Source organism: Jaculus jaculus, chromosome 22, assembly GCF_020740685.1.
Source record: "Jaculus jaculus isolate mJacJac1 chromosome 22, mJacJac1.mat.Y.cur, whole genome shotgun sequence".
Classification (NCBI taxonomy): domain Eukaryota; kingdom Metazoa; phylum Chordata; class Mammalia; order Rodentia; family Dipodidae; genus Jaculus; species Jaculus jaculus.
In genome coordinates, this window is record NC_059123.1 from 2743486 (window position 1) to 2766997 (window position 23512).

The window sequence follows — 23512 nt, forward strand, 5'->3', positions numbered from 1 at the left end:
ATCCCAGCCCCTAAAACTTACTCTTTTTTAAAAACATTTTTTATATTTATTTATTTATCAGAGAAAGGAGGAGAGAGAGAAAAAGAGAGAATATGGGTGTGCCAGAGCTTCCAGCCACTGTAAATGAACTCCAGACACATGTGTTCCTTTGTGCATCTGGCTAACGTGGGTCCTGGGGAATTGAACCTGGGTCCTTTGGCTTGACAGGCAAATGCCTTAACCACTAAGCCATTTCTCCAGCCCATACTCACTCTTAAAAAGAATGAGGATGAGGACTATAGTAACTGACTACCTTCCCGTGTGTGCACACACGCATGTGAGCATGTGTGTGTGCACATACACACGTGCATGTGCCTGTTTGTCCACATACGCGCGCGGCAGAGACTGACCGATGGAGCCTCTCACCTCCGTGTCCCTGAACCTGTCCTCGTAATCCAGCCTGTCCTTCTCCACGGCCGTCAGTGTTAGCTTCAGGTTGGAGACCTCGGCCATCAGATCCAGTTTCTGGGTTTCCAAGGAGGTCCTGCTCAAAAGTTCCTGTTGGAATAGAGACATGTACTGTTCGGTTATAATCTAATTCGATTATAATCAAGTGGCCATGCGTGGCTTTGTCATTGCGGTCACACACAGCAGAGGACGTGATGAGGACGACTCATCAGACGTGCACTGAAGGGACCCGACACACACACTGCCTTTTCGTGTTCTTAAACCTTGTGGTAATGTCGATGCCGCCAGTTACACTATGTTTGCTACGAGCCAGGTACCAGGGTGACGTATTACCAAGTGCCTCAGTCCCTCGATCAGTCTGAGGAGGGGGGCAGAAATCCTCACTGTTCTTGCTTACCAGAACATCTAAGGATGTGGAGGCTGAGGAACACAGAGGTTAAGATCCTGGCAAAGGTCATGCAGAAAGAAATGTCGCAGGAAACCAAACCCAGGCAGCTCTGCGCCCACGTGTACCCTTACCCACCACAGCGCAGGGCCTCTGTCATATGAGCGCCGCGTGTGTGGTGGACATGCGCGTGCTTGTGTGCACACTCTGTGTGCTTCAGTTTTTCTTAGTAATTAAGGTCATGCGATGGTTATATTCCCATGGTCAAGAGTTGAAAACCAACCAGCTTGGTGACACACACCTTTAATCCCAGCACTCGCGAGGCTGTGGTAGGAGGACTGCTGGGCCTTCAAGGCCAGCCTGGGCTACGGAGTAAGTTCCAGCTCATTCTGGGCTAGAGTGAGACTCTGCCTCCTGACGAACCAGAACGCTTAAGCCCCACGCCAGTGCGCGTCGGCCGCAGGCCCCGCCCCGCGCCCCACGCACCTGCTGCAGCATTTCTTCCGTGGCATTCAGCTTCTCCCGGTGCTCTTCGAGGCAGAACTCCAAATCTCGGATCTTCTCTCCCTGAGCCTCCACCTGGTCTGTTAACACACTCACCTGTATTTGAAGCACATACTATGATGAATTAGAGAGAATTTAGGTCCCCCTGCATTCTTTATTTTCTACTTGAAGAAAAAAAAAAAAAAAACACCACCTAATGAGCTCCCTGCTGCTGAGAGCGGCGGACAAGGTGACAGGGCCCCCGACACTTCGTTACACGCACGCTTTGTCTACTCCGGGGCCGAGGACGGGGCCGAGCCTCGTGAACGCCGGGCGCGCACTTTGCTGCTGGGCTGTGTCCCCAGCCTTATGATCTACAGATTCTTACTCAACTTAGGAAAAAGTCAGGGATAATCAGGCTGTGCAATACTTGATACATTAGTCCATTCCAATTACTTACAAGAGTATATACAAAAATTGTCACTTTGGGGCAGGGCGAGGAGATTGTATTAGAAGTTAACAGAAGGATTATGAGGTTAATATTTAAAACAGACATTATCAAGGGCTCCTCAAATCTGACACTTCAAAGAGAATAAGGGGTGGTAAAAACAAGTAAGGAAAGTAGTCCAAGGAATTCAACCTTCTACAAGATCGTTCAAGGTCAACATAGTCATAAATGTGTCCAGTCAGGACGGGAGGTAAGTGTAGTTCAGAGGCAGGGACCCAGCATACGTGAGGTCCCAACACGAAAGAAAGAAAAGAAAGGGAAGAGAGAGAGGAGGAGGAGGGAGGGAAAGAAAGGGAGAGAAAGGAAGGAAGACAAAAGAGGGAGGGAAGGAAAGAAAAGGAAAGAAGGGAGGGGGGAGGGGAGGAAGGAAAGGAGAGATCCCAAATGCAATGCGACACCCTCAGACAAATGTCCTTGAGAAGGGTGGCGTCTGTCCCTTCATCCTCAGCACTCAATGCAAAGGAGAGGGTCTCCTCAGGGCCACCAGCTGGGTAAACATACTTTGATCTATTCAGTCAAAAAAAAACCCACAGTGAAGACATCTGTCCAGTGTTTACAGGGCAGGAGGACGCACACAGCCGGGGCGCCCCGCAGGGTCCACTCACTGCTCTGCCATTTTGCTTGGCCCATGACATCACTTAAAAAACTGGAACGTTTTTGCGTCCCTTTATAAAACGGAAGAGCACTGAGATACAACCTCTAAAGTCACCCTCCTGAGGATGTGCAACAGTCCAGGGACTTCCTGATACACTCCAAACACCACATAAATACTAATTGTTCAAGGAATTACATGTTTAGTGGAGGTGCAATTTTTCCAAAAATTTCTGATCCAAAGCTGTGGGGGGCACTGATGTGTCCTGGTAAGAGTGTCACTGAAAAACGACTTGCCTGAAGAACGAGGGACTCCTTATCATTTTCTAAGCGGGCCAGCCTTTCTTGATACACATCTCCATTCCCAGGTAGGTGTCCATTTGTCTGAAGAAGAAAACGAGACAGGTAAGAACAACTCCCCTTTGGGATTGGCACACTGTGAATATATAAAATCTACATACTTTTAACTCCAGAGACCTGAATTAAACTCAGCATAGCTGTCATTGCCATTAATGGAAAACAATCCTAAAGAATTAATTTACTTCAAAATGGGCAAGACATGCACGGTGGACATTTAGATATGGCTGACCAACCTACCCAACCTCTGAGCTAGTAGAAAATAAGGACCCTGTGGCTGGGGAGATGGCTCAGAGGTTAAAGGCATTTGCTTGCAAAGCTTGCTGGCCAAGGTTCAGTCCCCAAGCTACCCACATAAGCCAGATGTAAAAAGCGGCGCAAGGGGCCAGTGTTCATTCGTACTGACATGAGAGCATGGCATGTCCAAACACATCAATTAAATAAAAAGAGAGAAGAAAAGAAAGACTGTACGGAACAGCAGTTGCTGGAACTCCTCAGTGACAGACACCAGGCACAGAGCCAGAGGTGGGCAAGTTTGATGACGGTCTGGAGGGGGTACCCCACTTTCCCTCACTGACCACTGTCACTGATTTGGGGTGTGGTGGTAATGACCTTCCACTCCCACCATCCCATTCTTCAGATCAATACACAGGACTGAAAATTCATGTATTCACAGGAAACAGCAGGACCATCTCCCCAGAGCTTCTGTCTGCCTCTCAGCTCTCCAGATCACAGGGTAAACCCTCCTGCCTCTGAAACTTCGCGAAGTCTTTCTCTGTTCCCCAAACACTCAGTCCACAAAGAACACTCCTAAGCCAGGAGTGGTGGGACCCATCTTCAGTCCCAGCACTGGGAGGCTGAGGGAGGAAGCAGAGGTCTTTGGGGGAGGGAGGTGACAATAAGTATGACCAGCATTATTTTTTAAAATATTTTAGTTTTACTTATTTATTTGACAGAGAAAGACGGGGGGGAGAGAGAGAGAGAGAGAGAGAATGGGCACTCCAGGGCCTCCAGCCACTGCAAATGAACTCCAGATGTGTGCGCCTTTTGTGTATCTGGCTAATGTGGGTCCTGGGGAATCAAACCAGGGTCCTTTGGCTTTGCAGGCAAACACCTTAACCGCTTAACCGCTTAAATGCCTCCAGCCCTGACCAGCATTATCTACAAGAGCGTGGGTGCGGGGTTATTTATGAGAGGGCGCCTGGGAAACTTACTAGTGGGTACACCACCCACGAAAATGTCTTTCTCATCTCCCAGCAACTGTTAATTGCTTATAAATCCTCAAGGCAAGGCAGGGATTTGTAAGCACTCTCTCTCCCCCCACCTTTTTCCCCTTCTCCCTCCTTCTTGTCTCCTCCAGAACAGGGTGCCCACGCTAGTCCTAGAATTAATAGTCCTCCTGCTTCAGGCACCTGGGATTACCACACCTGGTTTGTAAAGTGTGACGTCACTCTTTCTAATCTCATTTAAATAGTTTCTAATCATATAATCTGCAATACTCATAGGATTTCCTGATTTTTTCCCCTCAAATACAACAAAAATAAAAGAAACAGATAGGGCCATCCAGAGTTCACATGAAAACCAACCCCGTTAGACTTCGGACCAGAGAAATGCCAAGTGCACGTCCTGACTTCCTGGGCGCATCTGATGAGGCATCTATTGTTTCTCTAGAACTAAGTGACATTAATGTTGTGCCTAGTCGGTGCAGTTTCCAGCACCAGTCACGGGAGGAGCACAAGTTACGCGCTGGACGGGGAAGATGAACAACATGCGGAGGAGGGATGAGCAAGGGAAGGGTGGGGGGAGGGGAGACATGCGGACGACACTCCTTGAGAGGCTCCAGAGAGAAGTTAATTCAGTAGGTGTGCCGTGAGGACTCAGGAGTGGACGGGAGGGTTGCCCTCAGCTGCTTGACCACATAGCTACACAATTACCCAGCATACTTCTGTTCGTGTTGTTGAGTGCCCAGGACTAAATTACGAGAGCCTGCTGGAGTGGCCCGAATGACTCCGTCCCCAGGGAGAGCCATGAAAATGAAATGCACGCAACGCCGTGAGCACAGCCCCTGGGAAGCCGCCCGGACAGACGGCATGCTCTCGGGCTAGGAAGTGGGGAGGTGGACCCGGACAGCTTCACCATTCTGGGGTTTATTATGGACACTAACAAGCATCTGCTTACAAACCTTTACATGGCCAGTGTTTTGCAAACATACATTTCATTAGGGAAAAAAAAAAGGAAAATGCTTCATGCCCAGTGAGAGCAAGGAAACCTCTTTTCTTTATTTAAGAGGTAGGGTCTCCCTATGTTGCCCAGGCTGGGCCCACGCACCTGGGCTCAAGCAAACCCCCGCCCTGGCCTCCTGGATAGCTGGGACAAGAGTCAGGTAGCACTGATCAAAAGCGAAACGTGCCCCTTTATGTTTCAATTTGGGTTCTGGGGTTCGAATCTGCGCTCACGCTCAGAAGCATGTGCTCTTCTTCCCTGAACTCCAGCCCCGGCTCCCTTACTCGGACTGGAGGACATCATCACGGTAAGTGAGCAGTGCCACTTATCAAGCCTAATGTGACCGGAACTACTGACTGTGCCTCTTCAGGGCGTGGCATCGCCATGGAAACATCTGAGCATGTCTCTGAGGCAGCTCCCAGGTTAGCTTAATGAAGCTGGGAAGATCCACTCTGGATGGAGGCGGCACCCCGCTGGGGCCCGGCCTGAGGAAAAAGGAAGAAGGGTCTCTGGGCCTCCCGACTGCAGGTGTGGTGGGGCCAGCGGCCACGTACTCCCACCACCGCGTGTACAGTCCCCGCGGGCCGCACCCTCAGATGGTGAGCCAAAGCAAACCCCTCCTCTCTTGTGGCACTTCTGTCAGACACCCTGCCTGTCACAGCGATGTGAAAGAGAAGCCAGCTCTCCAAAAGAAAATATGGGAGAGCTGAGTCAAAATGGGCAAGTGTGCACTTCTCAATAATGTACTGATATTTGCAAGTGCTTATAATAGTCGAGGCTACCTGGGATTTTCTTTTTTTTTTTAATTTTTGTTTATTTTTATTTACTTATTTGAGAGCAACAGACAAAGAGAGAGAGAGGCAGAGAGAGAGAGGAGAGTGGGCGCGCCAGGGCTTCTAGCCGCTGCAAATGAACTCCAGACGTGTGCGCCCCCTTGTGCATCTGGCTAACGTGGGTCCTGCGGAATCGAGCCTCGAACCAGGGTCCTGAGGCTTCACAGGCAAGCGCTTAAACCGCTAAGCCATCTCTCCAGTCCCTGCCTGGGTGTTTTCTAAGCACAAGCAGGAGTAATTGCTGGGACACTACTTGGCTGTGGTACCACGTTCAAATCCTCAATAATGATTCTGTTTCTGCGGATGTGTATTTTTGCCTTAAGAATGTTGAGACAAGCCAGTCTGGTACACACCTATCACCTCTGCTCTGTCTTCTTTTCTTTTCTTTTCTTTTCTTTTCTTTTCTTTTCTTTTCTTTTCTTTTCTTTTCTTTTTGGTCTGAGGTAGGGTCTTACTCTGGTCCAGGATGACTTGGAATTCACTATGTAGCCTCAGGGTGGCCTTGATCCTCCTACCTCTGCTGGGATTAAATGCATGCGCCACCACACCAGGCTACCTCTGCTTTCTTTAAAGCCTGTACTCCACCCACCAAGCCTCTCAAAACCTCCCTGGAAAACATGGCATGCTCTCTCACACTCTAGTTTCGTTCCTTCTGCCTGGAATCTTTCCTTGGTCCTTACTTTCTACTTCCATTAAGGGCTGACCTATCAGGTCTTCCTCGAACGCAAGGGTCGCTCCTAGGCGAGCTAGAGCACTGGATAAATCTCCTTGACAGCAGGCCACGGCAGACCGTGTTTAGGCTTGGCTTTCTCCCTCCCCCTCCCCCCCCCTCCCTGAGTTCTGAGTTCTTTGTGAGTCAATTAATCTTGGCACACAAGTGACAATTAAATGATTGTTGGGTGAGGGAACAATGACATGTTCAGTAAGCACTGGTTGAGTATAAAGTGAACACAATGCAGTAGTTTAGATGCAAAGTGCTTTCCATAGCCTCACGTGTTCACAATTCAGCTGGTGGAGCCCTGCTGGAGGAGGCGTGTCCCTGGGGGACACTCACGAAGCCTGTCCAGGCTCACTTGGCGGGCAGGGGCTCGCGCCTGCTGACCTGTGGCGGAGGACGCCAGCTTCGCCCGCACCCACGTCTCTTTAACGGACACTGCTGAGCACTTGTGTGATCCTCGGGCACTTTCCAAAGTGTACAGGATCATCTTCCTTTCTTCCTGCTGGCCCCCCGGGGGGTGGGGACCGAGGCTCTCCTTGCAGAACTCTTGCACTGGGTGTGGTGGCTGTGCAACAGCACCAGCACTTGGGGGGCAGAGGCTGGAGGGTCACCGTGAGTTCAAGGCCACCCGGAGACTCCAGGGTAAATAAATCCCGGGTCAACCTTGGCTGCAGTGAGGACCCCCGCCCCTGCCAGTGAATTCCAGGTGCATGTGTCGGCTCATTTGTACAGCTGGCCTTATGTGCTGCTGGGGAACTGAATCAGGGCCAGTAGGCAAGCATCTTTAGCCCCTGGGCTAGCTCTCCACGCACTGGGGCTTTTTCTAAGAGCCATCTTTCCTTGCGAACCATGACCTCCCGTTGCTCTTATACCTGTAATCAGTCCCTCCTCTTACCGGGTGTCTTAACTTCATGAGGTTTCTCTAACTCTTCTCTAACATCTATGCAAAGGCTGTGTGCCCACTCCTATGCCCTCCCATTCCATCCTGCCTATGCCAACCCTTCCTTCTTCATAACCAGCTTCCCTTTTCCTTCTTATACTGTCATTCTTTTCTCCAGCTCTACGGCCTTCCCGTCTGTGGCCTGCCCTGCGCTTCACAATGCAGCTCTTCATTACAGTTCATTATCAATGTTATATGAGTCAGTCACTTATTCTTCTAATATTCTCTCTGCACAAGCCTTTGCTGTATTTCTTTTCATTCTTCTGGGATCCTTATAAAACTGTGAGCACATAATTAAAAATGTATTTACTACAAACTCTCAAAAGTTCAAGGCATTAAAAACAAGCCCAAGTTACTATATTCAAAATCGTAGAAATATGTTTGGGGTGGGCATGGTGGCCTTTAATTCTAGCTCTTGGAAGGTGGAGGTTAGGAGGACTGCTGTGAATTCAAAGCCAGCCCGAGACTACATAAAGTGAATTCCAGGTTGGGCTGGGCTGGGCTGGAGGGGGATCCTACCTCGAAAAATGAAAACAAATGTGTTTGGAATCGCCCTTTATACTTCAGCATGGAGCAATCCCAACTGAGCACATTCAGCAGAGCTGACTGTTTACATCAAAACTTGGATCCACTTGGGGTTTCAACCCTACGGTATACAGCGAACACAGACAGGGCTGGGCTGGAGCGGCTAGCTTGAGTGCCACGTCACCACTGATTTAACGAAGGAGCTTATAGTGCTTGCTAAGTTTTTCTGGCAAAATGGGGAGAAAAACACCTAATAAGCTTTATCCCTTACAGAATTACAGAATCCTGGAGCATGCCAGCAACCCCACCCCGGGGGGGGGGGGGGCAGGCATTTCCCGAGCCCACAGGGCCGCCGCACAGCACAGCTCGACCTTGTACACCCTGTTCCCTTATCGAGTGTTACGCCATAAGCCAGCATCCCCCATGTTTCGTGGCTCTTTGGTTAGAGAACATTTCACACGTGGGCCACCGGAGGGGCCGGCCTGAAGGACAGCTGCAGGCTGCGCAGTTTCACTGCTCAGCAAACTGCTGCTCGCCTCCACGCAGGACTGTGCTCCCCTAAGGGCCGTGCTCCCCCCTGGCATCTGGGCCGTTTGTTTGCGCGAGAGTGCAGCTGTCCTCCCGGCTCTCCCGGCAGCATCTGGCTCGGTTCTCGCTGGCTGACCTCTGCCCACTTCCAGTTCCCGTCTCGCCCTTTCTTTACATCGACGCTCAGCACAGGGTGAGGAAGGAATTTACTACGGTAATCCCAGTGCTCGGGAGGTAGAGTCGGGTTCCCCAGAGCAAGCTGGCTAGCTAATCTCAAAAAATCAACAAGCCGTGTGTTCCAGTAAGAGACCCTGTCTTGGTAAATTAGTTAGAGAGCTATCTAGAACACCACGTGACATCACTTCTGGCCTCCGCACACATATGTACACACACACACCAGAAAGATGCAAAAAAAAAAAAAAAAGAGTGAGTTTAATTCCAACTGCACATTTCTTACAGTTTCTATAAAAACACAAGTAAGCGCAATTGAGAGGTCAGCCATAGGACACGTTCCCTCTGCAGTGCGGGCGGACTCCCCGGTGCCACCCTGCGCCACCCTCCACCTCCACGCCGCTCCTCGCCCTCAGCCTTTCTTTCACGCATCTCCGTGGTGTGCGCTCAGGCCTTAGCAAACGAGGTCCTGGGCCATGTGAGGCAACGGCCCAGCTGACATCTAAGGGCTGCCCTGGGCTTCTGGCATGCAAGGCCCACGGTCTCGGTCATGGGAAAGCACATTAACCAGGTCGGCAGATCTCTCTCGTGAAGAGGACCGAGGCAAAGCCGCGCTGAGGGGCACTTTCGGCGGACTCTCAGGCTAGTCCCGTCAGGGTTGGAAGTGCTCTGCGCCGTTACGAAAGCGAATTAGGGAAAAACAGCCAGCGTATGTTTTCTCTCCCCGTCCTCCTCCTCCCCGCCCCTCCCTCCTCCAGCTCTCAGAACACATTTCAAAGACCAGATGGAAGCCCACACTACCGGAAGTGCATCTCTAGGTCTTCTTAAGCACTGGCTGCCCCCCACCGGCCTTGAGTGAGGTGAGGAAAAAGATCCTTCCCAGCAGAACATTCCTTCCTCACCCCGTGCTGAATGTCAGAGTAGACAAAGGGAGAGACAGGAAGTGGAAACAAGACAAACGAGGAAAACAGCAAGTCTCAGAGCAGGAAGTGATCCCTGATCCTTGAAACCAGCAAGCCTGGAGCTTGATCTCCAGGGGAGACAGAGAGCAGTTAAATATCTATCACACGGCGAGGCACCACTTGTTGAAGGTTTTTTGAGGTAGGGTCTCGCTCTAGATCAGGCTGACCTGGAATTCACTGTGTAGTCTCAGGGTGGCCTTGAACTCATGGTGATCCTCCTAGTTCTGCCTCCCGAATGCTGGGATTAAAGGCGTGCGCCACCAAGCCGAGCTTTAAAAGTATATCTAATCACTAAGGCTAGGTGCGGCCGCACCATGAAGGACAGATTGTATTACTTGCAGTAAAAAAGAAGAGGAAAGTTGGGAGGGACTCAAGAGCCTTTGGCTCAGGACTAGGTTAACTAGGGGTTCAGCAGGTGAGTGAGAGCACGTGCCGATGTCTCAGGAGGAGGTGTGCATGCACAGGTCCAGAGCAAGCACCTCCCCTGTGCACCACAGGTCCCCTCACAGATCTTTCCTTCATGCCCTCTCCACTAGCTTTCCTATGAGCACGAGTTCACAAGCGTGGGCTGAGAACTGCACGTGTTAAGTCCTTACGTGACTTCCCTATCTTCTCCTTTGAATTTGTTTTGTGATGTTCTCTCAATTTTATGTCCAACATGTATTAAAAACATGCTATTACTACTGTTTCCAGAGAAGCGCAGCTCTGCCACGCCTTCAGTGTTTGGGAAGGATGCCCAGAAATGGCCTCACTGTTCCACTGTTTAAAGCCCACAAGATGGCCTACATCTATTAAATTCTCTCTAAAATAATAATGGTTATCCCATTTATCTGCTGATGACTTCACTCTTTGTTGGGGATTCTACTTCGTTTTGTCAGATGGACATAGGCCCTGAGGAGAGAATCATCAGCCCATCGCACCTCACCAGGAGCCCAGCTGAAACCAAGAGTAATTGGGGAAATGAGCAAGAGCTCTGCTTTCTTGGCGAACCTGGTACCAGCACAAGGGTGAAGGAGACAGACACAGAGAATACTCAGCTCCTACCAAACCAGAGATCCAGAGACACGGAGGCTCCCAAGACCTGATCACTGAAGTAGACCTAAAACGAACCCGACATGGCTCAGGAAAAATTGCGGAAGAGGGAGAGGAAAGAATGTTAGAGCCACACGTTGGGACATTATGCAGAGACAGTGCCTCTTCCCCATAACTGATGGCTAACCCCACAATGCACAACCCACAGTCCCCAACGAGGAGGGTCCCTGCAGAGGGGGGAGGACAGGGAGGAGGCTAACGATGGTACCAGCATGGCTGTATACACAGTGTACATAACTAGTAAAAAAAAAAAAAAAAAAAAATGAAAGAAATTTTTAAAAAAGGAGTGACATGACAGGCATAAACCACGAGGTGGCGCTTCACCTCACTCAGGGCTGCACACGGCTGCTGGCTCTGAGAGGTCACGCTTCTCTTGCCATTCAGAACGCCACTGAGTCCTCCACTGAGAGCTTCTCACTGTTCTGACGGAGCATCTACCGTGTGCAAGGTTCTCCCCCCAAGACCATCGGCTTTGGCCACATGAGGTCATTCGGACACAAGCTAAGTCAGGCCATTTTTACAGGCGGAAACGGGTGGCTTGCTGGCACCCACAAAATATATACTAACAGCACTTTTAAAAGTTTCCCTTGAGCCGAGCATGGTGGTGCACACCTTTAAACCCAGCACTGGGGCGGGGGGGGGGGGGGCAGAGGTAGGAGGATCCTCATGAGTTCGAGGCCACCTTGAGACTACAGAGTGAATTTCAGGTCAGCCTGAGTTGGAGTGAGACTCCACCTCAAAAAAACAAAAACAGGGCTGGAGAGATGGCTTAGCGGTTAAGCGCTTGCCTGTGAAGCCTAAGGACCCCGGTTGAAAGCTCCGTTCCCCAGGACTCACGTTAGCCAGATGCACAAGGGGGCGCACGCGTCTGGAGTTCGTTTGCAGTGGCTGGAAGTCCTGGTGCGCCCATTCTGTCTCTTTCTCCCACTTTCTCTGTCTATCACTCTCAAACAAATAAATAATAAACAAAAAATTTAAATAAAATAAAAAGCAACAACAACAACAACAAGTTATCCTTAGAGAGAAGAGACTGTGGCCTCATAAACGCACAGCAGCAGCAGCCTTGGTGGCCCGCGCTGCGTCCTCGTGACCTCAGCAACACCAGCTTCCCGGCGTGCGAGCAGAACACGGAAACCTACCATGTGGCTCTGAAGCCACTCGACCAGCGCTTCTGCCGTCGAGTCTGGGATCTGGCACCTCAAGCCTTCCTTCTCTTCCGCTTCCATCACCTCCAGCAGCCCGCGCAGGTCTTCCACGAGGTGCAGCGCTCGCAGGCTCCCCATGAGCGGGGAGGGGGGGGACTGGCAGTCAAAGAGCCCGTTGGAGTATTCCAGGGCCTTAGAACCTGGGTTTCGAAACGGCAGAGAGCAGGAAGATTAAGCCAGGCAAGAGCACAGTGGAACGGGGAGCAAGCCACTCTGGTCACAAGCAATCATCGAAAAGGACGGGGAAAAGATAAAATCGTATAAATCTCTCCAAATCCTAGGTGTGCAGGGGAAAACGAAGACACGTTGCTGAGGGTAAGTACGAGCGGCGCGGTGCCAACCAGCAGGCCGACTCTGTGGCACGAGGAGAGAAGGCGGCACGGCGGGCTTGGGAGCCTCAGGAAGTGACGGGGGAGTGACAGATCAACTTCCAGAAAATATAAACTCTGGACACCATGAAGTCTTTGCATCCACTGAAAACAAGGTTCACAGTGATATGGAAGCTCAACAGAGAGCTGGTGCCAGTTAAGTTACCAGAATTTAATCTTTGATGTCCAATGAGTCGCATGTGTGCATTTGGATGTGTACGTGTGGGCATGTATGCACGCAATGTCCTTGCCATTTTGCTTGCGGCCCAGCATCAAATGTCGTTAACAGCACTAAAAACTAGTTTTCCTGGTATTTTCTTTTCCTATTACTTACTCTGAAAGTAATCATGAATGCCTGCCTGGAGCGTGGAGTTTTAATTTCTGGTCTGCCAAATACACATATGCTTGTGTGCCTAAAGACGGGCAACTACACTTAGACTTCACCTTGCCACTCCGAAGGCCAGACCATGCAACTGGATGACCCCACGTGAGCTCTCTCCACAGCCGGCCACCTGCTCAAGCTGGTTCACCAGTGGTAATGGGAGTTCTCTTTCAGTCAGTCTGCTGCACTGATATTCTAAGTACTATTGGACCACAATCTGCCAAACTGTATCAACAGCCACCACTGATGTGCTAGAAACAGTGCTGAGAGTTTCACAGAACCTCAGGAGTAGTCCTAGAGAAATCCCGTAACGTTGAGATAAGAACCAGGGAGTTGGCTGTGTTTAGAGAGGCTCTAGAGATAGGGAGTCCCCGGCAGGAATGCCAGTGTCTCAGGGGGTCACTTGTCACAAGATACTAACTGGGCAGGCAGGGCAATTCTGGACAAGATGAACAGAGAAAGGTAAAACTTGGAAGGAGGTGGAAATAGCAGGATTGAGTTAACTAAACAGGCAGTGTGAAGTACAAGGGATCCACATGACTGACTTCTGGTTAAAAAAACGTGACCAGGAATTAGGAAATAATGCCACCACAGGAACAGATTCCACAAGAAAGGTGGTGAACTTCGTATATGTTTTGGTTTGACCTTGAATGGCATACTTTATATGACAATGATGAACCTATTAGACATTTTATGGGACAGATCTGGTTGACAGAGATTGCAGCATGAACTTGGAAAGTAAGTGGATCTGACAGTCACTGGTGATGTGAATGAACGCACGCAACACACAGGGACAGACTGGCATCTCTTCAAGTCTAGTTCATAGAGTAGCCACACCAGAACTGACCATGGACTCTGATCCAAACAGCAGCCACACCGAACTGAAACGTGGGCTTCGATCCACACGGCAGCCACACCAGAACTGAGATGTGGACTCTGATCCACACAGCATCTACACCAGAACTGAGCCATGGACTCCGATCCACAGAGCAGCCACACCAGAACTGAGCCATGGACTCCAATCCACAGAGCAGGCACGCCAGAACTGAAAGGTGGACTCCGATCCACAGAGCAGCCATGCCAGAACTGAAACGTGGGCTTCGATGTACAGAGCAGCCACCCCAGAACTGAAACATGGACTCCGATCCACAAAGCAGCCACGCCAGAACTGAAATGTGGGCTTCAATCCACAGAGCAGCCACGCCAGAACTGAAATGTGGGCTTCGATCCACAAAGCAGCCACACCAGAACTAAAATGTGGGTTTCAATCCACAGAGCAGCCACACCAGAACTGAAACGTGGACTCTGATCCACAGAGAAGCCACAACAGAACTGAGCCATGGACTCTAATCCACAGAGCAGCCACACCAGAACTGAGCCATGGACTCTGATCCACACAGCATCTACACCAGAACTGAGCCGTGGACTCCGATCCACAGAGCAGCCATGCCAGAACTGAGCCATGGACTCCAATCCACAGAGCAGCCACACCAGAACTGAGCCATGGACTCTGATCCACATAGCATCTACACCAGAACTGAGCCGTGGACTCCGATCCACAGAGCAGCCACACCAGAACGGAGCCATGGACTCTGATCCACATAGCATCTACACCAGAACTGAGCCATGGACTCCGATCCACAGAGCAGCCACACCAGAACGGAGCCATGGACTCTGATCCACATAGCATCTACACCAGAACTGAGCTGTGGACTCCAATCCACAGAGCAGCCACACCAGAACAGAGCCACGGACTTTAATCCACAGAGCAGTCACACCAGAACTAAGATGTGGACTCCAATCCACAGAGCAGCCACACCAGAACGGAGCCATGGACTCTAATCCACAGAGCAGTCACACCAGAACTAAGATGTGGAAACCTGGATAGAAGTGGAATTCATGACATTTTAAAACAAAACTTGAGAATAATAGGGAGAAATTAGAGAAGCAGAACAAAGATGAAACCCTGAGGAATCTCAAGGCATTGGATAGAGCCAACAAATGAAAATCATAAATAGGATGGGGGAAGGGAGGGTTGACGAGGGAGAGAGAGGACAGGGAGGGGAGGGTTGACGAGGGAGAGAGAGGATGGGGAGGGGAGGGGTGAGGAGGGAGAGAGAGGACGGGGAGGGGAGGGGAGGGGTGAGGAGGGAGAGAGAGGACGGGGAGGGGAGGGGAGGGGTGAGGAGGGAGAGATTGGCAGGAGCAGGGGAGTCCCTGTCAGGGAGGCGCGTCACCTGCTATGATGCCGTCCATCTGCTCCAGCGCTGCGGCCAGCATGTCACTGGCGTCGGTCATCATTTTCTTCTTTGTCGGGGGCAAGGGTCCGTCTAGATCTGGAAAAGAAAAGTATGGCCATTCTACGCTTTAACGATGCATGCTATACTGGTTTTGCGTATTCACCTTCAAATTACTGCCCCACTTAGCAGTGGAGCAAGAACTTCAGAAGTCATGTGAGGCTGAGGAGTCCCTGAGTCATCTACTGTGCGCTGACATCACATCTCACCAGTGCCTGGGCTGTTAAACAGAGTGACGACTTAGATCTTGCCCTGAAGGCTGCTTGATGCCCAGCAGAGGCCTGAGAGCTAGCTCAGCAGTCTGGCAGACCGTGAACTAAGTCTGCAATCATTTCTGTGCTGTGGTCTTTACAGCTCAAGGTCTCTGTGGAGGCAGGGGATATCTCTGCCATACTTGGCCAGTTTCTGGCCTCTTAATCTTCCCTCTTTAAAAAAAATTTTTAATTTTGATTTTGTTTTTTCAAGGTAGGGTCTCACTCTAGCTCAAGCTGACTTGGAATTTACTATGTAGTCTCGGGGTGGCCTCAAACTCATGGCGATCCTCCTACCTCTGCCTCCCGAGTGCTGGGATGAAAGGTGTGCGCCACCGCTTGCATTTTTTCACTTTTTAAAATACATTTAAGATTTTATTTTTATTTATTTATTAGAGACAGAGAGAGGGAGGGGGAGAGAGAGAAGGAGAGAGAGAAGAGAGAGAGAAAGAAGGAAAAAGGAAGGGAGGGAGAATGGACATGCCAGGATCTCTAGCCACTGCAAACAAACTCCAGATGCATGCACCACCTTGTGCATCTGGCTTATGTGGGTCCTGGGGAATCAAACCGAGGTCCTTAGGCTTTACAGGCATGCACCTTAACCACTAAGCAATCTCTCCAGCCCAATTGTCCTTTTTTTTTTAAATTATGAGTTTACCATAAGATTTGTGTTAAAAAAAACAACAACAACAAAAAAAGGATTCACCAGGATAGAACTGTTCCCCAGCATCCACAGGAAACTGGTTCCAGGACTGCCATTACGTACCAAATCCCACACATGGTCAGTGTGTCTGGCTCTATGTGGGTACTGGGGAATTGAACCCAGGCCAACAAGCTTTGCAAGCAAATGCTTTTAACGGCTAAGCCATCTCCCCAGCCCAGAACACTTTTAATTGTCTCTAGATTACTTAGCAGTATTTATCATGATGTAGAGGGTTCATCAATAGCTATTAACTGCTTTAGGGAAAAATGACAAGAAAAAAGTCTGCCTATGTTTGGCAAAGATATGCTTTTTGTCTGATCTGATACACTTGGGTTGAATCTGCATATACAAGGGGCCAACTATGGAATGCACGTGCGTGGGCATGCGCGCGCGTGTGCGCACACACACACAGAGACACACAGACACACACACACACACACACACACACACCACTGCTGCTCTGTAATACAATAATAGGTACCAAGTACTGAATGGCCTCTATGCATGTATAGAGGTTATTCATAATTCACGGCTTCTGGTTTTGCCTTGCTGAAGATCAAATCCCAGGACCGTGTGCCAGGCAAGCACTCGACTGCTGAGCCACATTCTCGGGCCGTTATCCTAATTCTTAATCACAAAACACTACGAAACGAATCCACCTCTCCACTTCATAAACGAGGACTGAGTGTCAGACCTCTGCATGGAAACACAGCAAACCAACACGGTACTTTTTAACCTAGGTCTGCCTGACTTCCAGCACAATGGTGAGTTTTTGTTGATCTGATCCTACCTTGCGGATGAGAGTTATTCTGACAGCGTATCACAACATACTTGACGTTTTCCTGGTTGAAAACCTGTACTGAAATGACACTGGCCACGCCACTTGTCGCCAGCAGGGAAAGGTCACTGCTGTGTGACTTTCAACGTTGGTCAGTGCATCTCGGGTGCCGGCACCCACCCAGATTCTCCAACGGGCCCGCATGAGGCTCTGGGTGCTCTGCAGGCCATGCGGTGCGGTAAGAATGGGAGGTCAAGGGTTCGCTGGTCAACAGAACCTTTGTCCTCTGTTTCCAAGCAGCCGGACGTCACAAACCACCCCGTTTCCACAAATATATTTATGGTTCTGGTATCAGCTTCTGCGATCAGTTCTCCACTAGGCAATCATTCTGATAAAATGCCAGACAATTCTTCTGAAGTATGTCCTTCTGTTTTTGTCTTGACCATTCACTTGCAATAGGAGCAAGCGGGGATTTATTTCACAGGCAAAACGTGTCCAAATACTGGCATTCCATACTTGGGTTTTGCCGTGGCAGCTTTGTCTGAGGATTCACTAGAATTTTCCTCACTTCAGAAGATGCATCGCTACCATTTTACGTGGGAATAAGGTAGCACAAGCATACTCCAGGTGTGTGGACGACACACCCGGCCAGAAACCTGGGGCCAACAAGCGAGGTTACAGACTCGGGCAGTTTGGGGAATTTTAGCATATACAGCCCAAAGAGGCGGCGCACGAGTTTAACAGCAGTGCTTCAGGCAGGGAAATGCAAAATATGAAGCTAATAACATAGAGGGTGTGTACGACTGCAGATGGTTCCGTGGGCGGCATTCCTCTTCATTTTAAAAGTAGAAAGGCATGCGCCCACGCACACACAAACACTACCGTGTAACTCCCAAGGCCCTCCAAACTCTGAACCCTCTCTGAACACTCTCCACCAACAAGGGACACGGCCGGCTCAGCGTGAACCCAGGAATTCCAACAACACAGCCATGCCACAGTAGAACCATGCTGACCAGCTCATTAAACTGCAAAACAAATACATGTTTGCCTTTGCAAGCATCTGTATTTGTGGAGAACGTAATGCTTTCCTGGGCCGGGGGACACAGCTCAGCTTTGGCCCTTGCCCGGCATGCTCAGGACCCTGAGCTCCTAGCCAGCACAGAAAGGAGGAGGAAAACAAAGCAGACGATAGAGACCCTTTTCGGGTACAGGGCAGGCATGTGCTTGGCCTGTGTTCAGGTCAAGAGCCAGGACACTTGTCAGGGTGGTGACAGACAGCTTTAAAAGTCACTAGACTGATCCTTTTTTTAAAATGACAACAGTAAACTGCTGAGTGTTTGCAATGCTTCCTCTCAATCTCTGTGCTTATCATGGGCAGCTGCAAGGAGCAGTGATGGTGAGGCAGCAGACGAGAGAGCTAAGAGCGTATTCAATCGAGCAAGGAGCACGCTGGTGAGGGGAGAAGACGGAGCAGGGCAAAGACACTCAGCCTTCTGAGGGGTCGGCAAGCTAAATGGGCAGTTAGGACACAGTGACGAATGCAGAGGCCAAAATCTGTCCACGATGTTAAAAGTAATCACGTGCCTACAGTCCAGTGGATCCTCTGAAGGATGGACTCCATAAAGTCAGTACAGGAGGGTGAGGACGTGAGCAGACATTCCTCCACAGTCCAGTGGATCCTCTGAAGGATGGACTCCATAAAGTCAGCACAGGAGGGTGAGGACGTGAGCAGACATTCCTCCACAGTCCAGTGGATCCTCTGAAGGATGGACTCCATAAAGTCAGTACAGGAGGGTGAGGACGTGAGCAGACATTCCTCCACAGTCCAGTGGATCCTCTGAAGGGGGGACTCCATAAAGTCAGCACAGGAGGGTGAGGACGTGAGCAGACATTCCTCCACAGTCCAGTGGATCCTCTGAAGGATGGACTCCATAAAGTCAGCACAGGAGGGTGAGGACGTGAGCAGACATTCCTCCACAGTCCAGTGGATCCTCTGAAGGATGGACTCCATAAAGTCAGCACAGGAGGGTGAGGACGTGAGCAGACATTCCTCCACAGTCCAGTGGATCCTCTGAAGGATGGACTCCATAAAGTCAGCACAGGAGGGTGAGGACATGAGCAGACATTCCTCCACAGTCCAGTGGATCCTCTGAAGGATGGACTCCATAAAGTCAGCACAGGAAGGTGAGGATGTGAGCAGACATTCCTCCACAGTCCAGTGGATCCTCTGAAGGGTGGACTCCATAAAGTCAGTACAGGAGGATGAGGACGTGAGCAGACATTCCTCCACAGTCCAGTGGATCCTCTGCTGGATGGACTCCATAAAGTCAGTACAGGAGGGTGAGGACGTGAGCAGACATTCCTCCACAGTCCAGTGGATCCTCTGAAGGGTGGACTCCATAAAGTCAGTACAGGAGGGTGAGGATGTGAGCAGACATTCCTCCACAGTCCAGTGGATCCTCTGAAGGGGGGACTCCATAAAGACAGTACAGGAGGGTGAGGACGTGAACAGACATTCCTCCACAGTCCAGTGGATCCTCTGAAGGATGGACTCCATAAAGTCAGTACAGGAGGGTGAGGACGTGAGCAGACATTCCTCCACAGTCCAGTGGATCCTCTGAAGGGGGGACTCCATAAAGTCAGCACAGGAGGGTGAGGATGTGAGCAGACATTCCTCCACAGTCCAGTGGATCCTCTGAAGGGTGGACTCCATAAAGTCAGTACAGGAGGGTGAGGATGTGAGCAGACATTCCTCCACAGTCCAGTGGATCCTCTGAAGGATGGACTCCATAAAGTCAGCACAGGAGGGTGAGGACGTGAGCAGACATTCCTCCACAGTCCAGTGGATCCTCTGAAGGATGGACTCCATAAAGTCAGCACAGGAGAGTGAGGACAGAGCAGACATTCCTCCACAGTCCAGTGGATCCTCTGAAGGATGGACTCCATAAAGTCAGCACAGGAGGGTGAGGACGTGAGCAGACATTCCTCCACAGTCCAGTGGATCCTCTGCTGGATGGACTCCATAAAGTCAGTACAGGAGGGTGAGGATGTGAGCAGACATTCCTCCACAGTCCAGTGGATCCTCTGAAGGGGGGACTCCATAAAGACAGTACAGGAGGGTGAGGACGTGAACAGACATTCCTCCACAGTCCAGTGGATCCTCTGAAGGATGGACTCCATAAAGTCAGTACAGGAGGGTGAGGACGTGAGCAGACATTCCTCCACAGTCCAGTGGATCCTCTGAAGGGGGGACTCCATAAAGTCAGCACAGGAGGGTGAGGATGTGAGCAGACATTCCTCCACAGTCCAGTGGATCCTCTGAAGGATGGACTCCATAAAGTCAGTACAGGAGGGTGAGGACGTGAGCAGACATTCCTCCACAGTCCAGTGGATCCTCTGAAGGGGGGACTCCATAAAGTCAGCACAGGAGGGTGAGGATGTGAGCAGACATTCCTCCACAGTCCAGTGGATCCTCTGAAGGGTGGACTCCATAAAGTCAGTACAGGAGGGTGAGGATGTGAGCAGACATTCCTCCACAGTCCAGTGGATCCTCTGAAGGATGGACTCCATAAAGTCAGCACAGGAGGGTGAGGACGTGAGCAGACATTCCTCCACAGTCCAGTGGATCCTCTGAAGGATGGACTCCATAAAGTCAGCACAGGAGAGTGAGGACAGAGCAGACATTCCTCCACAGTCCAGTGGATCCTCTGAAGGATGGACTCCATAAAGTCAGCACAGGAGGGTGAGGACGTGAGCAGACATTCCTCCACAGTCCAGTGGATCCTCTGAAGGATGGACTCCATAAAGACAGTACAGGAGGGTGAGAACGTGAGCAGACATTCCTCCACAGTCCAGTGGATCCTCTGAAGGGTGGACTCCATAAAGACAGTACAGGAGTGTGAGGACATGAACAAATATTCCAAAGAAAGAGAAATACTACCAACAATAAAAACCTGTAATCTGCTTAATGTCAATAATCAAGAAATTTAAATGAGTGTGACATTGTTTTATAGCAGCTAATTAGTACAACAGAGTTTTTACGATACTGAGCGTGGGAAAGGCTGGGGATTTGCATTTCCTGGTTATTACCGTGCTGGGATGGTAAATAGGCTTAGCCACCCTGAGTCTTGGTGTGGCACTATTGCATAAACCTCAACATTCATATCCTTTTGCTACAGTACTATTTATTTCAAAGTATGGAACCATGGCCAACACAAACACACAAAAATAAGTAAAGAACCTGACAGTCACCAACATGGGAGGGAACAAATAAACTGTGGCACACTCATGGGATGGCATGGCACCACATGGTCAAAATAACCTGAGAGAAGTTATTTGTGCCACACGGGCAAAACTATACATTGGAGGAATATATACACAACTTCACAGATACTCCTGCCTGACCTATAGCGGTCAAAGTAAGAAAAAATATGTATTTAATTTGTTATATATACACATGTGTCAGTTAAATAATATGTAGTTACACTGTAAATATTCATTGAATATATACAGATATAAGTATATATCTAGGGCTGGGGACAGCCTTAGTGGTCAAGGCACTTATCTGTGAAACCTGAGGACCCTGGTTTGATTCCCCAGTACCCACATAAGCCAGATGTACAAGATGGCACATGCATCTGGAGTTTGTTTGCAGTGGCTAGAGGCCCTGTTGTTCCCATTCTCTCTATCTGCCTCTTTCGCTCTCTCTCAAATAAATAAACAAAGTATTTTTTTAAAGTATATATCTGTATCTATGCAAAATACAAGACTAATACAACCACACAAAAAGAAAAAAGGGATAATAAGATGTGGTGGTTTGGAGTAGGTGTCTCCACAAACTCCTGTGTTTTGAATGCCTGATCCCCAGCTGATGGCAATTTGGGAGGTGAGAACTTGCTGGAGGAGGTGTGTTAACAGCCAGCTTCCCCTGGCCAGAGCTTGGCTCTCTCTCCTACTGCTGTTTGCCATCTGCCCTGGCAGAGGTAACATCCGGCCTCTGCTCGTGCCATGCTTTCCCCTGCCATCGTGGAGCTTCCCCTCGAGAGCGTATGCCAGAATAAACAACTTTCTTCCATCAGCTGCTTTTGGTTGGGTGCTTTATCCCAACAACAAGAACGTGGCTCAGGACAAGTCTTTTAACAAGTCTTCAAGTTTAGTAATGAATTTTAAAATGTTCACTGTATTACTAGAAAGAACTAGGGATTCCAGTTCTTTTTTGTTTGTTTGTTTGTTTTATTTATTTGAGAGCGACAGACAAAGAGAGAAAGAGACAGACAGAGAGAAAGAGAGAGAGAGAGAGAGAGGGAGAGAATGGGTGCTCCAGGGCCTCCAGCCACTGCAAACAAAGTCCAGATGTGTATACCCCTCTTGTGCATCTGGCTAACGTGGGTCCTGGGGAATCAAGCCTCGAACTGGGGTCCTTAGCCTTCACAGGAAAGTGCTTAACCACGCCATCTCTCCAGTCCCAGGATTCCAGTTCTTACTATGGGTAGGAAAGGTATTATTGGGGAAATTATTTCACAGGAAAAATAAAAATTTAAACGCTGGATGAAACATCAAAGACATCTCTGAGGAAGTTGCAGAGTGACTAAAAGCAGGTAGAAAGAACCCAGAGGGAGTTCAGCTCCTGAGAAACCAGACCTGTCGCGATTGTGTTTCCCTTGAACGCAGTCCCTGTGCCCCACCGCGGGGCGTGCCCAGCCCATGGGGTGCAGAGTCCGCAGGCACCCTTGACAAGCACTGCAGCCTCACTGGTTCAAAAGGATAAAATTCCTATGTCATGCACGAAGATGTTCAATATGATGACTGTAGTAAGGATACACTACATAAGCCAGTGAACTATGGAGAGACATTAAGGGTCGTGCTCAGCAGTGGAGTGCCTGCCTAATACGCACAGGCTGGGAGAGAGGGAGGAAGGGAGAGAAGGAGAGCGAGGACAAGAGGAGGGAGGGAGGGAAGATGAGTAAGACCACCAGTGAAGTCAGTAAAACAATACTAATAATGACGTCCACAGTAGAACCCTATTTAAGTGTAAAATCTGCAACTTTATTAAATCCATAAAATGGCAGTAATGGAAGAACAACAAATGAAAAGAAGAAAAAAAAACACAGAATGCAATATAAAAGATTTAGGCTGAACCGTATAAACTGCATTAAATATAACTGGAATAAACACTGATTAGAGTCAGAGACTGTCAAAGCAGCAAAAAACCAACAACAACAACAAAAAAAAAAACAAACCCAAAAACCACATAACTATACGGTGCTTCGAGGTTTACTTTCCATGTAAAACACTGAAGCCAAAGAACGAAGAGCGAGATGCCAGGCTGGCAGGAAGCATGTAAAGACAGTTAAAAGGGACGAGTAACTCCTGCTTTTTGGTGCCAGATAAAACCCAAAGCCTCAAGCCGGCTAAGCATGTGCCGTATCACTGTGTTACATACTCAGCATTCCTTTCCCCCTCAAAAAAATTTTCATGGCCCAGCAGTTCAGTGAGCTTCCTGTGCAAGCATGAAGGCCCAAGGGGAACTGAGACAGCCCGAGTTCAAATCTCCAGATCCCATGTGCACAGCGGGGCACAGCCACACTCTGCACCTATAAATCGTCCCCAGTGCCATAGGGGAGCAGAGACCTGTTGGAGCCCTGCAAGCTCCTGAACCAGTAGAAAGACTCAGGCTCAAGGGGAAAAAAAAAAAAGAAAAAAAGCCCTGGTGGAAGAGCAATGGAACGTGGCCCTGACTGGAAGAGAAGCTCCCCATTTCCCGGG

The 23512-nt window shown here is 49.6% G+C and overlaps 1 protein-coding gene across 10 annotated transcripts in view; it reads right to left on the bottom strand.

Moving 5' to 3' along the window:
• Positions 1 to 23512, bottom strand: part of Ppfibp1 (PPFIA binding protein 1) — a 167656-nt gene that overhangs the window by 41451 nt on the left and 102693 nt on the right. For all 10 annotated transcript variants that reach the window (XM_045139564.1, XM_045139562.1, XM_045139569.1 and 7 more), the window contains exons 3-7: positions 14956 to 15054; positions 11903 to 12108; positions 2712 to 2798; positions 1319 to 1432; positions 406 to 537 (exon numbers count right to left, since the gene is read on the bottom strand). In XM_045139564.1, coding sequence (XP_044995499.1) covers positions 406 to 537; positions 1319 to 1432; positions 2712 to 2798; positions 11903 to 12108; positions 14956 to 15019 — 603 coding nt within the window. In that variant the 5' untranslated portion in view covers positions 15020 to 15054. The remainder of the gene's footprint in view (positions 1 to 405; positions 538 to 1318; positions 1433 to 2711; positions 2799 to 11902; positions 12109 to 14955; positions 15055 to 23512) is intronic.